Genomic DNA, 16,294 nt, shown 5'->3' with positions numbered 1-16,294 from the left:
CTTCTAGTCAGATCTGATGGCTGTAGATTTTTTTTTTGATTCAGTAAAGAGAATAATACATCTTCGTTTAGGAAGTGGCAGATTTCATATTACTTAGACAAAAGCTGTTATGATAGTTAACTGTAATCATAAAGGCTTCAGGGTAACAGTCTATGGTACACACTGAATTAGATTAATTTTGTGGGGCATAAGGTAGTAATTTTATGGTCTTACAATTATGAAAGTCCTTTTTATTTTTTAGTCATTGTCAAACAGTAATCGGTCAGATTAGGTATATGAGAAAGGAAAAGTAAAGCTGCCTTAAGTCAAGTCAAGTCAAGTTGGGGAGCATGCACTGTTACAGTGCATTGCCGCACCCACTACACAACGAAACAACTCGGGATCCTGGTTTGCAACCCCCCCAGGCAGACACGCGGTCCAGTCCCACCCTCTGAAAATTACCCTTTATCTGCCGCAGCCAGGTGTTACGTGGCGACCCCTTGGTCTGGTCCAGCCAATCGGGTCCCCAACAATGAGGATCTTATGAGCCGGATCACCCTCGGGGAAACGCGCCACATGGCCATAGTGCCGTAACTGATGCTCCCTCATAATGCAGGTAATGTGCCTCATTCAGGACTCCATGAGCAACCGCTCATTCGACACAAAGTCAAACCAACGGTACCCAGGGATTTTCCGGAGAGACACAGTACCAAAGGAGTCTTCGTCTCTGGTCACTGGATAAGCGTCCATGTCTCACAACCATATAGCAAGACAGGAAGCACCAGGACGGTAAAGACTTGGACCTTCGTTCTTTTGCATAGATATCGGAAGCGCCACCCACCCCTTTCCAGCGACCTCATAACCCTTCATGCTCTCCCAATCCATCTACTGACTTCATAGGAAGAGTCACCAGAGACATGAATGTCATTGCCAAGGTAAGTAAACCTCTCAACAAGGTCAACTCTCTCTCCACAAACAGACACACTTCTGATGGCTGTGCCCAAGAGGCCATTAAAGGCCTGGATCTTGGTTTTTATCCAGGACACTCGCAAGCCCAGACACTCAGACTCCTCGCTCAGTCTCTCGAGCGCCCCAATCAGAGCCTCCATTGAGTCCGCGAAGATCACAGCATCGTCAGCAAAGTCAAGATCCGTGAACCTTTCTTCACCAACAGATGCCCCACAGCCGCTGGACCCCATAACCTTGCCCAACACCCAGTCCATACAAGCATTGAACAGAGTAGGAGCAAGAACACACCCCTGACGAACCCCAGAATCAACTTATTTATTTCCTTAAGGAAACATACTATAAACAAACTTCCTGACTAATGCACTGGAGAAAAAACTGACTTTTCTTATTTAAATATCTTGATCTTCATAATAGGGACTATTTATTAAACGTGCACCAGCTATGTTCGAGTAGCTGGTTCATATATGAAAGAGTAACACTGGCTAAGTAATCTGAAAATGGCCATTTGCTACACCCCAGTAATCTCAAGTCACATGGCATAACACTGAATAAGATTTAAATGTGAAAGCTACACCTTCTTGTTTCATCAAAAATAAAAGATAATTGTTGTATCTTACACCACGCAGCTTTAGATTACAATGTTCTCTTAAGCGTAGAAATTTGCCAACGTTCTTGTAAATTTATAAGTCCAGAATAGTTCTGGCTCTTACCATGCATCTGTATTCCATATAGCAAATGGGAATTTGTGAGTCTGCTTCCTTGGCTGCTTTTATAGTGTTCATATGCTTGGAATTCTTACTATCATTTTTTTTTTTTTTTCAAAGACCTTATATTACTGCATTTGTCATGCTCTTTTTTTTTGTGCAAGGATAATGATTTCAGTAATACACTGGTGCATCTGTATTTTCCACTGGGGTTGAGTTCAACAAATATATATTGATATGTTGAAGGTTCATAAACAAATGTTATTAATTTTGATGGTAACTTTGTTAATTATTCCCTAGAGGCTCTTGTCTGATATTCCGTTAGTCGTGAATGTTGTTTTCAGCTTGTGTTTCACAGATATAGGTGTACTTTTTCTAAGAGTGTCAAGACTGAAATAAGTACTATAGTAGTCCATGATATTGGTATAGTTTTTTTTTCCCTGTTTATTGATATAACGTATGTGTTCTCAGGGATATAACGTATGTGAGATCTCAGGGATTGTTTTGGATGCTTTGCTGTTGAAGGAGAGGTATTCAAGATAAGTTTAATTTTTTAAACCATACCTTCTATTTGCGTATTCATCTCAAGCCATAACATGCTTTTTGTTTACACTTGTATAGTACACAAGTGACTTGGATATTCTTGTGATCATGACAACAATGTAAACTTTTTACCAGGGCCATGTCGTCAGCTGATGTCAATGGCACTGAGGAAATGCAGAATACTGTAGAGTGACAATTCAACCACTTTAATCAGTTTCATTAAAACACCAAAAGTATTACTCCATCACTTTTTCTGACAGATTCAATACTAATATATCTGATGCTGTTCTGGTAGTTCATGATTGCTGACATCAAATTAAGATCATTATCATTGACATTATCTTAGCCGATGTTTGCACATATTTGAAGTGTGCAAATATTTACGCATATGCACCCATGTTTGTAGTGTGTGTGTGTATACACACACACACACACACACACACACACAGACACAGTGTCACAAGCTGGTTTATGGCAGACTGAACAGTAGGGTGATAATGTTCTAGAAACTGGCAAAACCAACCAAGGTAAAATATCTTTTGTTATTATTATAATTATTTCAATTACTATTCTTATTCCACAAGGTCTCATATGTTTTTTGACTCTTGGAGGACCATGAAAGGTTTGTTTTCATCAACGCTGCACCACATGGCTAATTCTTACACTTTTGGCCTGCACCACCTTCCTTACACCAATGTTTCTCAACCTTTGTGGTCTCACAACTGAGTTTTGAATTTTTAAATTCACTGACGACCCACTAGCTACATTTGCTAACCACACCCATGCTGAAACAAGCATGATCGTAGGGGGTGCCTGTTGGTGAAATAAGCTCACTTAGAAATGGGGAAACATAACATGCAACACTAACAATTGCTTAGGTGACCCAATAGTGAACCAACAAAGGCAATCAGGGTCGCAACCCAGTGGTTTAGAAATGCTGACATAAATGACCCACCGCAATCTGCTCCTGAACCAATGAAAGCAAGCTACAACCCAGTGGTTGAGAAACACTGGGCTTTAGATGGAGCTGGTGTATGAACACTGAGACTCAAATGATTGCTTTGTGTTACTCCGTACCAGCAGTTAAAGTATGCCTACCAGTGACCCACACCAGACCCACAGTGTCTTAATTGTAATGGCCTGTACACTTTGTAACTGACATATGACCAAATTGCTGGTTCTCAAATGGAGTCGTAAGTCAATGCAAGATTATTAATTAACCTATTAAGCACATCTTTGTAATGTTTGAGAACTACACTTTCAGAGACAAAGAGAATATTATAGTGTTACTCTTCTCATTTAAATAGTAGCTTTATTAAAGTTTAAAAACTTGTAAGTCTGAAACTTTAAGAAAAATAAAATGTGAAGCATTCTCTTTATTTTGTTTTTAACTTTATCATATCTTTATCATATCTTAAATCTTGTTTGTCACTGTGATTACACCACATTCACTACATACTGGAAGGAGCTGCCGTACACATTCTAGGAGTGTGAAAAAGACTGACTTTCCTTGGTAACCAGATAAGAGGGCTTTTTTTTGTTTTGAGTCAAAGAGCAGTCAGTGTATATAACCTAATGTTGAGTGCTGGCAGACCAACTTTGTATTGAATAGGTGAGGCAATCAATATACTGCTTCAGCACAAACACACTATTTAAAGAAAGCTTTTGTGGCAGTAGGTGTTGGTTTTATTACTTTTCACTTTTTCTGTTATTAAAAATATAGAAATATACCTCACGGGAAACATTTTTAGGTGTAGTGTTTAATATACTGTATGTGCTGTTTTACCTTGTGATGTTTGAATTTACTGGTATTGACAAGTGTTATGTGCCACCCCACTTGCAAGCTATTTATTTTAGGATGGTGCTTTGACTATTAGAAGACTTGCTTTGTAGACAGTTGGCAGCAAGAAAAGCCGTGATAGTCATTGTGCCCAGAAAATTGACTGTTTGTTTTATACTGCAGTAGCAACAAATATGACCGGAGTATGTTTACTTTTACATATGGATGAATTTAAAATACTGTTGAAAATGCTCATATCTTGTGTGCGCCATCTGGGTAAATATATGTCCAATATAAATCTAACTAACTTCAGCCCATACTATCGGACTGAAATTGTTAAACCAGAAGCTCTGTAAGAACATCTCTGCAAGGTAGAAACAATTCTTGGAAACTAAAGTACTGGTCGTACTTTTAAAATATCTCTAAGAACTAAATGTACATTTTTCCAGGAAGTCATAAACAACTCTAGAATAATATCTATAGAAATATAGATGCTTCTCGCCTTGGCTAAGATTGACGTTCATGACTTTTCACCATAAAGGCATTGAATGAAAATGTGATTCATAGCATAGAAGTAAGATGGAAATTACTGCTTACTAATAAGAGCATGGGTGTCTCCCACAATTGTGCCAAAATGCACCAGTTTAATCCTCAGATGAATCACAAGTGGAACCTTTTTGACAAAATGTGTTCTGTTGCATTAACAAGACTGAGAAACTGATGCCAAGCAGATATGGTGTCATGGTTTAAGGATGCTGCATCAGGAACTAGACAACCAGCAAAACAATGAACTAAGGCACACCAGCAAGTCTACATCAGAAACTGTAGAAATATAAATATATAATATATATAAAAATATATGTTCATTAATAAAACGGTCCACTAATACTGTTGCACTTGAGTTTTTTACAATCATATTTATTCAGAATACACCACAGGGCAATATTAAACCATTCATTTATCAAAATAGTGTTTCTTTTGAGCAAATTTCTTGCAGAGATGTATAATTCAGATTCTAGTTGCTAAAATACAGAGAGTGCTAAACAACGTAAACCAAAGAAATCTGCCTGTTACGGGAGTCTTTGCAACTTTAGAGCACACATCATGAAAGTAAGCACACTATTGTTGATAAAAGAGGACACGCATTTTTTAATGGGCCATCATCACATACTTACTACAGTACCTTTAAGTGTTTATTTCCTGTAACCCTGAATTTGATAAAGCTGTATAGTTATTGGAATGATTAAACAGGACATCCTTAAGCATTTAAAGTTCTTGAGCATTGCATTTATTTATTAATGTTTGTTATTCTATGCCAGTAGTTTTCTCAGTTAAAATTAATGTCAGCTAAAAGTAATTGACACATTAAGAGGGTTTGGGTCAACCTCCCATTTAATTGTAGAGTGGCTGAAAAAGTTGAAGGTTTTGTTGAAAAAGGTCTTTACAGACAAGAGTCCAAAATAGAACTGAGGTTATGGTATAAGCATGTCAGTTTTAAAGTCCAAAAGGACGAAGTGACGTCTTCTGGGAGTTGGAGTCGGAAGTGACATCTTCTGGGGGTTGGAACTGGATGTGACATCTTCAGATGAGTTTGGAACCGGAAGTGACGCCATAGGGCCCAGGCAGAATTCCACGCATTTCGTCTGTGGGGAAAAAAGAGAAAGGATCAGTGCACTCTGCCACCCCCTGGTCCGACCGGGAATTACCTTCTATTGAGCCCTTTAGCTGCCTCCCATGCACATTTGTGTGACAATGTCTAATACAATATACAGTATATTTATTTTGGACCCTCTCTTGTCAGTTTCACTGTATAATTTTCAAATTATATGGCCTTGATTGCAATGTTTTATCTTGTATCTGTGCTTGTTGTTTAAAGTGTACAATTATGGTTTGTTAATTTTAAGGCTTACATATATATTTTTTTCTTTTCTTTAGGTATCAAGAGTAGATCAATGGCTGAAGGTATGTTCTTATACAAATGTATTTATTTGTTTAACTTTCATTGAATTGTACTTGTATGAGAATATTGTTGCATTTCATCAGGACAGGACATGAGTACAGTTTTCTTTCATAATTAAACCAACAATTTTCCACCTTTGAAACAGAATTTATACACAAAACCTGTAGACGTAATATGTGTATTTGACAGTCTATCATGGTATAAATGGATACATCTGTTTTTGCCTTTGTAATTTATTTGCATTGTAGGTTGACTCATATTACAAAGTGACCACTTTATTAGGTGATTCACCAGGTTGTATTACACACATAAAATTCCATTGATCAATTCTGAAAGTTGGAAGGCTGGTGGTGGGGTGTATTCATGGTACCCAGAATCTCTTAAGCCCAGGGAAGTGTTAGAATGATACAAAACACTTGAAAACAAATGATGTACCTGTTTGTGAAATGATTTTTTCAGAAAGGTAACATTCCATGCCAAAAGAATAGGAAAGCCTGTAAGTGATTCCAGGAACAGTGAATTCAGCTAAGTAAAGCAGCCTCCACATTCTTTCTCTGCATATCTTTGTCCAATTAAAAATCTGTAAGATGGAATGAAAGTACCCATTTAGAGTAGAGGTCTGCTACTTTAAAATAAATACTTCAACAGTACAGTAATTCAGAAACACGGTTAGAAAGTTAAGGGCACATTTTGCACAAATAGTAGAAAGTTTTCCTTCATGTTAAAACCATATACAGATGGAATTTTTTGACCAAGTAGTCTGGTAGAGTGTAGGACTTTAGGGACCTTCAGATCTTAACTTGATGTTATTTTGGACAATCATGGTGAATAGGATGGACAAGTTTGCTTGGGCTGAATAACCTGTTCTTCTCACAGTTGTAATGTTCTAAAGTCTGTTAGCCAACAGCAGTTTTGGAAAACTCTTGACAATGGGCCAGCAACCCTTTCAGCACCTTGTTCAGTCCGCATCCCAAGATATTCATTCTGTTCTGAAAGGTGCCTTGCTTTTAAGTAGATGCAACTAATAAGGTGGCCATTCAATGTAAGTGATTCAGTTACATATGTGGTTATGTATTCTTCTGTGTTATTACTTTAATAGCTTGCTTCTTGTCTGCTTTACTTAAAGAAAAAAAAGAAAAGAAAACAAATTCAAATTTAACTCTTTTGAATGGTTTATGCAAAACAAAACAGGTGCATGAATTCCTGTCTTTTGAAGTCAGGTGGTTAGGGTTAAGACTTAGGTTAAATCTTATGCAATACTCATTACAAATGTCAGAATATCCTAGAAAGTTTTCATATGATGCACGGTTTGTACCCAACTCGTAGCACAGCTGGCAAAAGTTTTCACATGTATGTTCTAAAATGTTGCTTTTCTCAGGTGTTTACTATCATTTATTTCTGAAACGCAGGATGAAAAAGTCATCAAATGTTGCATATTATTAGTGCCATGCCATAACATCTGCTCATATTGCTGAAGATTATTAAAACTGCACTGAATAAAAGTTATTAAACTGGTGTGTGTCCCATTTTAGATATTGTACAAATACTCTGTTTTTACTCCACAGTCATAACTTTTTCTGTGTTGCCCACTATAACTCAAAACCAGAATTAAACTGAAATGTGGATTGTCAGGTAAAAAGGGTTAAGTAGATTTGCAACTTTAGACATTCTCAGTAGTGATCTAAAATCAAATAAAATGCCTATTTTTATAATATTACTATATACCATGGATGTCCGTTTCAGATTCTGGAGTTCCATAGCGGACGTAGGCTTCAGATTCAGCCACTTTTTAAATTAGCTGCTAATTACTAGTCAATGAAACATCCTTCTTTTAACTTTTAATTAAATTTTTAAGGTTTACAACACCTAATTGTTCCTTTTTCCCTTAACTAGCAACCCAACAATAGTGATTTGCAGAGTGAGCCTACAGATGAATCTTATGTCAGGAGTATTCTTAGAGGGCCAACATTCTTTGTCAAATCACTTACTTAATTAAATGACAATTCTTTCTGTTAAAGAAAAACATTTTTAATTCTACAGATTGTTATTGCTGTCATTTTTGCCACACTAGACATATCCAGACCTTATAAACTACTTTTTTTGAGAGCACGTTCAACATTTTTGTGGCCCAGAACAGATCAGGTTTTTGTGATTTTTTTTTTTTTTAAAAACAGATATTGTATGATGGGCATACAGGTACAAATGGAATCTAGTTAGGTGTTCATCTGTTGGCTTGTTGTTTGGATGCTGGTGCCATTTCATGTTTCTGAATCTTAAAAAGCAAATCACTTTAAATTAACAGAAACAAATTAGGTTGTTTAGGTTTATTTAGCAGCAGCAACTGATTTCTAATTATGAAAGTGGTTGAAATAAAAACCTGCTATAAATTATGTTTCTTATTAATACTTTCCTCAAAACTGCTCATATTAAGATCTAATTACTTTTTACAAAGTGGTATTGTGGCTCAGGAGATGTGTCCTCCATCTACAGCTGCACTAATATATTGGGTTAACCTAGGCTATAGTCCAGGGCCCCAAAATTAAATAGATTGTATGAATAAATATTTGTTTGTTTTTCAAAGAAATATTTCTGCCACTAGACATAACCATTACCCACCATCCATGTTTAGAAGCGCACACACACTGTAATCCACAAGCTTTTGCAGCTGTGTTTATGGTGGAAGGGCAAGCTGAAAATGTAAAACATGTGAAGAAGAAAGTGAGTTATCTTATGATGATAGTGACAGTTCTTCTGAAATAGACAGCAACAGCATGATGTATTTTAGGTCTGGTGATAGCGAAGCTTGGCAAGGTGATGGTTTTGCTCAAACTTTAAACTTTGATGCTGCTACCAAATGTGTGGGATGTGACAAGAATTTTAGGCAGCGTTCAAATACGCCATTCCTGGAATCTCCAGGGCACCATGTATATGTGTCAGATACACACAATCCTTTACTAGACTTTAATCGTTTCATAAGTGATGTAAGAGTGTGATATGGCTAAGTTCAACAGATGTACCCAGCAACTAATTCCGCTTTTATGAAGACTTTGGAATGCATCGCAACTTTGGATAATTCAGGCCAAGATAGTAAAAATGGAATATACAGTATATTTCAAAATGGACCCTTCTGCCATGGTTTTTCTCATGCCTACCCAAGTAATTTTTCAAGAATATACAATGGCACAGCTGAAGATATGCGTATACTTTATTGTGGGAGTAGAACTGCAAAGGAAGAGTTAGTACGACACGCTCATAACATTTTCAGCATTGGTTCCTTAGTGTATTAGATGGGATAACAGTATAATATATAGTAAATAAAATGACAAGTTACAGTTTTTTTCCTTTATAACTGTATAATTGTTGAAAAACATTTTCAAATTCACAGAGGTTAACTATACTCAATAAATCATTGCTGTGGAAATTAGAATATGCAATGGTTTCTTTTCAATCTTTACCTTAAAAGCACTGCATAGTATGTTTATTGAAGAAATCAGTGACCTGTGTCCAGCTGCCTCATTATTTTCCTGTACGAGTAGGTGAGGTGACATGCAAACTGACAGCACACTGATTAACTGAATGTGAAATACACTTATCACACCATCATCAGACTGCAGACGGCATCTTGGTTCAAACAGAAACTTCTGTGAGAGAGAAAGGGAGAGCAAAATGAAGAGGGGGAAGGAGAGCTTGATGACAGACAGGAGCAGTAAGAAATTTTTCTAAAGTAATTTAATGGCCAAGTCTGGTTATCATGAAAGTACTGCCTTGCTGAGCGATTCTTTCTATTATCTTGCTTTCAAGCTGACGATTGCAATGTGCACAATGGCAAGTTTTATGGCATTTTAGTCAAGTGAACATCAGTTACAGATTTATATCAGAGGAAAAATGCATTTAATGGAAAAAATGTTGAAAAAAAAACCCCCTTCACCTTGCTAAGTACGAGCCTGGCTTGTTCATCCAATTAGAAATTTTCAAGTGATTTGTTGTAGATGGGTTAAAAAGGGCAAATAAGTACAGTATATTTATTTGCTTCTCTTATTTTTATTACTTATTACAGTAAGGTTAGGTCTCTTATACCAGTGTCTGCAATATTTAAAGTGTTGTGTAAAAATACTCAAAAATCTGGGAGCTATGAGTATCTAAGTGATATGAGTAAGCTAAGTGATCTAACATACTCTAAAAAAAAAAAAAATTGTACAAAGTCTGACTACAGATAAGTTAGTATAATCATTATGGCCAGTTCATTCATTTACTACTTCAAAGGTGTGGAACTTAAAATATGTCAGTTATGCTTTTTTGGTCAAAGTTGCTCAACCCAATATGTTGTATATATTTAGTAGTACTCAGCCTACTGTATATATACTGTATTTTGAGTTAGATATCTTGTTTGAAGGGGTGTTTCTAGTTGCTTCAAGTGGTGCCATCTCCTTCTGTATACTATAAATGCATTTAATTATGTATGAGGACTGTCTATTAAACTAAGAGACTGACACAATAACTGCTTCACAGAAAGTGCTGTGTGAGAAGGAGCATTGTCCTGATGAAGAATGAAATCATTTTTCCACAGTTCTGGCCGTTTTTTTTTTTTTAGACACTTTCTCCCAGCTTTGTCAAAACCTTATAATAATGCTGGTTTACTGATGTGCTTTCTGAAGCCCATTCTGCCAAAATTACGCCCTTTGTGTCAAAAAACACGATGAGCATGGCTTTGAATTTGGACTTGCCTTGATGCACTTTTTTCATTCTTGGTGATGACGGTGTTTTCCAGTGCATTGACTGGATGTTGTTTCAGGATCATACTGGAAGATCCAGGTTTCATCACAAGTGATGACTTCTTATAAAAGGTTTGGGTTCACCTCAACTTGCTGCAGAATGTCGGCCCAAACTTCCTTGCAGCACTCTTTTTGATCTGCCGTGAGAACCCTAGGGACCACCTTGTCATAACTTTTTTCATATTGAGATTCTCACGCGGTGTCTTTGTCAATGTTTATGGTTCCAGCTATCATTCTGTAACTGAGTCGGTGGTCTTCTCAAACCATCTGGCTAATTTTTTTCTACATTTTCTTTGGTTCTTGAAGTGTAAGGTCGTCCAGGGCACTCATTGTCTTCCACGTTCTCATGTCCTTCACTGAATCTTTTGTGCCACTCAAACACACACACATGAGACATGCAGTCTTCCCCGTAAGCCTCAGTAAGCATTTGAAAAGACTCCGTTGGAGTTTTGATGAATTTTACTAAAAATTTCAAACTAACACTTTGCTCAACTTTTAAACTTACCATGATTCCAGCACACAAGGGGAAACACAATTGCTTTAAACGGTGACTGACAATCAACTTAACAACAGAGAGTGTTGTTGTTTGTTGTACAGGTTTGGACCGGTTTAAACCTGTATGGCAAGCGCTCATAATCAGTTCTCACTGCTTTGTTGAAGAGATAGAAACACAGTCTTGTTATTTAATAGACAGACCTTTATATTGTGACTACACCAGCAAATAACCTCTGCAGTGAATCTAGTAAGATTTTCTTCTTTATTGCGGTAGGCAAACAACTCATCTAAGAAGATCTACATTTATTTCAAGTATGTCTGAAGTACAGGGGAACTCAGATATGATACTAAGAGTGTAAAGCAGTGATTACTATACTCTTCAACCTGTGCTGAAACCACTGACTCCTACAATTTATATGCAACTTTTACTAGCAGCTTTTTGTAGATCTAAGCACCTCAGTCACAAGAAGCTTCTGGATCTCATTTGAATGTCAACAGACTGCTAGGCACTTGTCTCCTTTTGGTAACACTGAGCAGCAATTTTTTTTCAAATGTTTTGTGGTGGTTATGATAGACAGATTCAAGCTGAACATAAATATTGACTGTATTATGTAGTAATTTGAAGAAACAAAAAATTAACTTTCATTTAATTTAGTGACTTTAATCACTTAATGATGCTGACACATTCCTTTGAGTTCATATCACATCAGACAATTTTTCCAGTACATAATCTTATCTAGTTGGAGGCAGTCGGCAGCACACTCCCATGAAGCAAGTTGCATAGTGTGACATGCTCAATGACTCAATCCAATAAAATCAAAACGTTTTGATTTTGTCTTTAGTCGTGGGAATTGGTGCTCTATGAATATGAGAGATGACAACCAGTGAAAGATAATCCATGAGTACAATGTATATACAGGAATCCCTCCTCCATCGCGGGGGTTGCGTTCCAGAACCCCCCGCGAAAGGTGAAAATCCGCGAAGTAGAAACCATGTGTTCATATGGTTCTTTTTATATATTTTAAGCCCTTATAAACTCTCCCACACTATTATAAACATTTCCCGCACAATTATACAGCATAAACCCTTTGTATTCTCTTAGATATTAGGTAAGATTCGTTGAAATTATGTATGTAAACACAGTTTATATACAGTAAAACCTAAATATTATTTTAAAGATATCGAGCGTCTCCGATATCACATATGTTACAGCCATTACGACAGACAGGCCACCAGCAATAAATACGTACAATGCAAGAAAAATTGTATACAGTAAAATGTGTGTACAGTGACACTAAACTATGTACATGTAATAAGTACTGTACGTAGATAATTAATTATGGTTACTCACCAACAATGACACGACGACTTGTCCGATAACGATGAGTTTAATTTTACTGCACAACAAAGGATAGCGTTACAGCTCTTCTAAAGGAGCCTCTTCAGGCGACTGTGTAGCACCGTCGTTGTTCTTCTTCCAGCACTCTTCAATCCAAATCCCTAAAGCAGATTCCATCCAGACTACTGCCTTATCACGTCCACTTGCTACTCGTTTTGTGCCCTGGTTAAAGGACACTGCAGCCGTAGATCTTATATGCTTTTCCTCCTTTTTAAATAAAAAGAATCGTGGACTCATTGATGCCGTAATGGTGTCCTGCAGCGGTGTAGCTGTTCCCTTCCTTCAACATATCCAAAACTTTTACCTTTTCTGCAGTCATTTGCATCTTCTGTTGGCGCTTGGACACGGCCCCTGAAGCAGTAGCAGGAGCACGTTAATGCTGAATGAGTGAGATGAGACTTCCTGGTTAATGCAGCACTCCGTCGCTGAGCCAATCAGCACACAGGAACTTAACTGTGTGCTCTGATTAGGTAGCTTCTCAGTCATCCGCCAAAAGCGTCCCTTGTATGAAATCAACTGGGCAAACCAACTGAGGAAGCATGTACCAGAAGTAAAAAGACCCACTGTCCGCAGAAACCCGCGAAGCAGCGAAAAATCCGCGTTATATATTTAGATATGCTTACATATAAAATCCGCGATAGAGTGAAGCCGCGAAAGTCGAAGCGCGATATAGCGAGGGATTACTGTAATGCTGTTATGAGGAATAAGGGCAAAGAGTAATGTGGGTGTTTTGGACCTCATAAACAGATGAGAAGCTAGTCTGTCTGATATCTCATTTTTTTACCTACCATCAACAACATCACAATGGTAGCTGAATTCACCGCACCTGTTAACCGTTCATACAGTGCCAACTTTGTCAGACAGTATATTTATTGGCCGTCTCAAAAAGGGCAAGCATGACAGTAGTGTGGGCAAGCAGTAACTAAATGTGATATGCCCAGCAAATCTCAGTAGCATAAATTATCGTGGTCCAACAATGTGATCAACAAATGCAATTGCCAAATCTGACATACCCAAGTGGTAGAAGATGTGTAATTTGACATCGTTTTTAGCTCAGTTAATCTAAAAATGTTTTGCCGCTGATGTTTTTTTGTACTCAGCATCTGATATCTCTCGTTTCTATGTCCAAAGACAGTCAGCCAGTATTGATTGATTCCACTTGCCCTGATACCACTTTTCCATCATTGCAATGTCGTGGTGAAACTTTTCATCATGTTCATCACTAACAGCACCAATATTGACAGGGAAGAAGTCCAAGTCTAAATTAATCTTTAGTGACATGTTGGTTTTGTAAATTTGAAACATTTTGACAACCAACTCGGTTTAGTTTGGTGCTGTACAGTTGCCAAGAAAATTCTCAACTATATTCGTGATGATTTTGTGAGGGATTTCTTCTGACCCACTAGCAGATCTTTGATGATGTGTCTGATTTGTGAACCAACACAAATTCCTTCTTTAATCTTGGTGTCAGTTATTCATGGAAACAAAATATCAACATCCTTTACCTCTTTCACATAATATTTCATCAGTCCATATTTTATATGAAGAGGATGTAAAGCTATCTTTATTTGGTCAACTGGTGGTTTATGTGTCACACTTTTCTGCTCTGGAACCAAATGCTTATGGGGTGACGAGTTCTTTTTAACGTAATGAGACATTTCTGCTCTAACAAATTTTATTCTCTATAAAATAAGTACTAAGTACGCACACCAGGTTTACCTGTAGAACATGTGCATCTGCATATATACAAAGTGATTATTGGAAATCAATTATCAACACTCTTTTTGTGGGCATTGCCCTAAGTAGTCGTTCTTATTTTTTTCCCGTGTCTCACTAACATACCCTACCTTAAAGTGTATTAAGTAGCTTATACACGTGCATTTTACTGCTACTTTTGATATGCACATAAGAAATTAAAAACACAACCATTAAACTTGCTCCAGTGCACAATTAAAGATAACTGCTCATGTTGCAAACCATTTTTTTATTTCTAGAGTTAAAATCAATGCTTATTCTTACAAGTGTCCCAAAAATGATGCATTTGCTTAACAAGCTCTGTTGATTGTCCTTTTAAGCTAGGTTAATGTTAATGGAAGTAGAAGAACTTTCTGTATTCATTCCATTTTGACCATATGCATGTGCAACCTTTAATCTATGTGCTAGTTTAATGCAATATTTTTCTGTTAATTGTGGTCTGATTTGAGATTTTGCTTTGAAAACAATGTGATGTTATGCAAAGTGCAAATGAGGTATGGCATCAATTTTAGTATATCATATGTGGATTCACTTCTTAGAAAATAACTATATTTGTTTATTTATATTCTATTTTTAAGTACTAATTTTGTCTGCGTTGCTCTTTAGTTGATCAAACTTATTGTGCGTGAGTGAGTGTGTGCAGGTGTGCGCGCATGTGTTTTTCGGTGGATTAGCACTCTGTCCTGGCTGTTTTCAATATTATGTTCTGTGCTGTTGGGATATTCTCTGTCCAGTGCAGCACTTAATTGTGTTATATGGGGTTTTTGGATGTACAACATGCTTTGATGAATGTATGTAAACATATATTTTTGTGCAGCAAGTCAGCTCAGAAATTTGTATGTATGTGCAAAGGCACATAACATAGAAGGAATGTGGCTTGTCTTAACCTAGGGTAATGCAACAAGTGTAGATGTCATCCTACTTTTCCTCAAAGTGACTTGTGAATACTCAGGATAGGTTTTCTTATCTCCAGACATTATATTTAACTCTAAAAGTTGTCTGTTGCCAGATTAGTTTCAGACATTTACAGAAGAAACAAGTCGGGAGGCTATGGGTTTTGCCAGGCACTTTTGGCACTTTGGACAGAGACTTCAGATAACTAAATTAAATCCTGCTTCAATTTTTAAGAACAGAGGAAGATGGCTACTAATGCCTCAAGTGTAATTACATTTTTGTTACATTTTATTAAGGGTACTGCTAACCTTTCACATTGAATCTTTTTTGGTAGCTAAGCCAGTGTTATCTCAAAGGCACAGACAAGTGGGGGATGAAAGACTAGTGTTATTCTATTTATTTTGCTTTTAGTTTCTAGGTATATGGAAAAGAGAGTTGTAGCCCTTCTGTTTTTTATTGTTATTTAGCAGATTAAATAATGTACAGCTAATATTTGCTTTCTAACTACTGTGTAAAATCTACATTTTGGACAACAATGGAGTATTTCTCTATTTACTGGCAGCTACTTTTTTATTATTATTTTCTTTGGTCTTGATGCTCACCCATTAATCTTTAATAGGGTCATAATTGTGACTGCATACTGGCTGTCACCCACCATTAACCCAGATTAATTAGCCTATTTAGTTTAAAAATGAAAAAGTCATGTGTGAAAAATGAAGGTGTGAAAGCTAAAAATGGCTGAAACATTTTGAAACTTTTTCACAAATACAATATATTTGTCTTTTGGATTTAACTTTTTTATTCTTTTTCTTGACCTCACCCTTTTTCTGAATAGTGTTAGTTCCAAATGGATGGATGGATGACAAAGCAATGTTAATACTCTGTAATATCTTCACAATTCCTTCAAAAAATTTTTGTGTGACTAATCACACTGTGTACACAGATACACATATGTAAAATAAGGATTTAAGTAAAGGAGGGAACAAACCTTAATGTCTAACTTCTTCATCATGCCTAATAAAAAAGTTACCCCAAACCAAAAGT

General features: G+C 36.8%; 1 protein-coding gene across 6 annotated transcripts in view; it reads left to right on the top strand.

Annotated features, from left to right (window-relative positions):
- adarb1b (adenosine deaminase RNA specific B1b) overlaps positions 1-16,294 on the top strand; it is a 362,641-nt gene that overhangs the window by 277,295 nt on the left and 69,052 nt on the right. For all 6 annotated transcript variants that reach the window (XM_051931060.1, XM_028807309.2, XM_028807313.2 and 3 more), the window contains one exon: positions 5,911-5,937. In XM_051931060.1, the coding sequence (XP_051787020.1) occupies positions 5,928-5,937 (10 nt within the window). In that variant the 5' untranslated portion in view covers positions 5,911-5,927. The remainder of the gene's footprint in view (positions 1-5,910; positions 5,938-16,294) is intronic.

This window comes from Erpetoichthys calabaricus, chromosome 8 (assembly GCF_900747795.2).
Source record: "Erpetoichthys calabaricus chromosome 8, fErpCal1.3, whole genome shotgun sequence".
NCBI classification, from domain to species: Eukaryota; Metazoa; Chordata; class Cladistia; order Polypteriformes; family Polypteridae; genus Erpetoichthys; species Erpetoichthys calabaricus.
The sequence above is the reverse complement of the archived record's forward strand: the minus strand, read 5'-3'. Positions and strand labels throughout refer to the sequence as shown.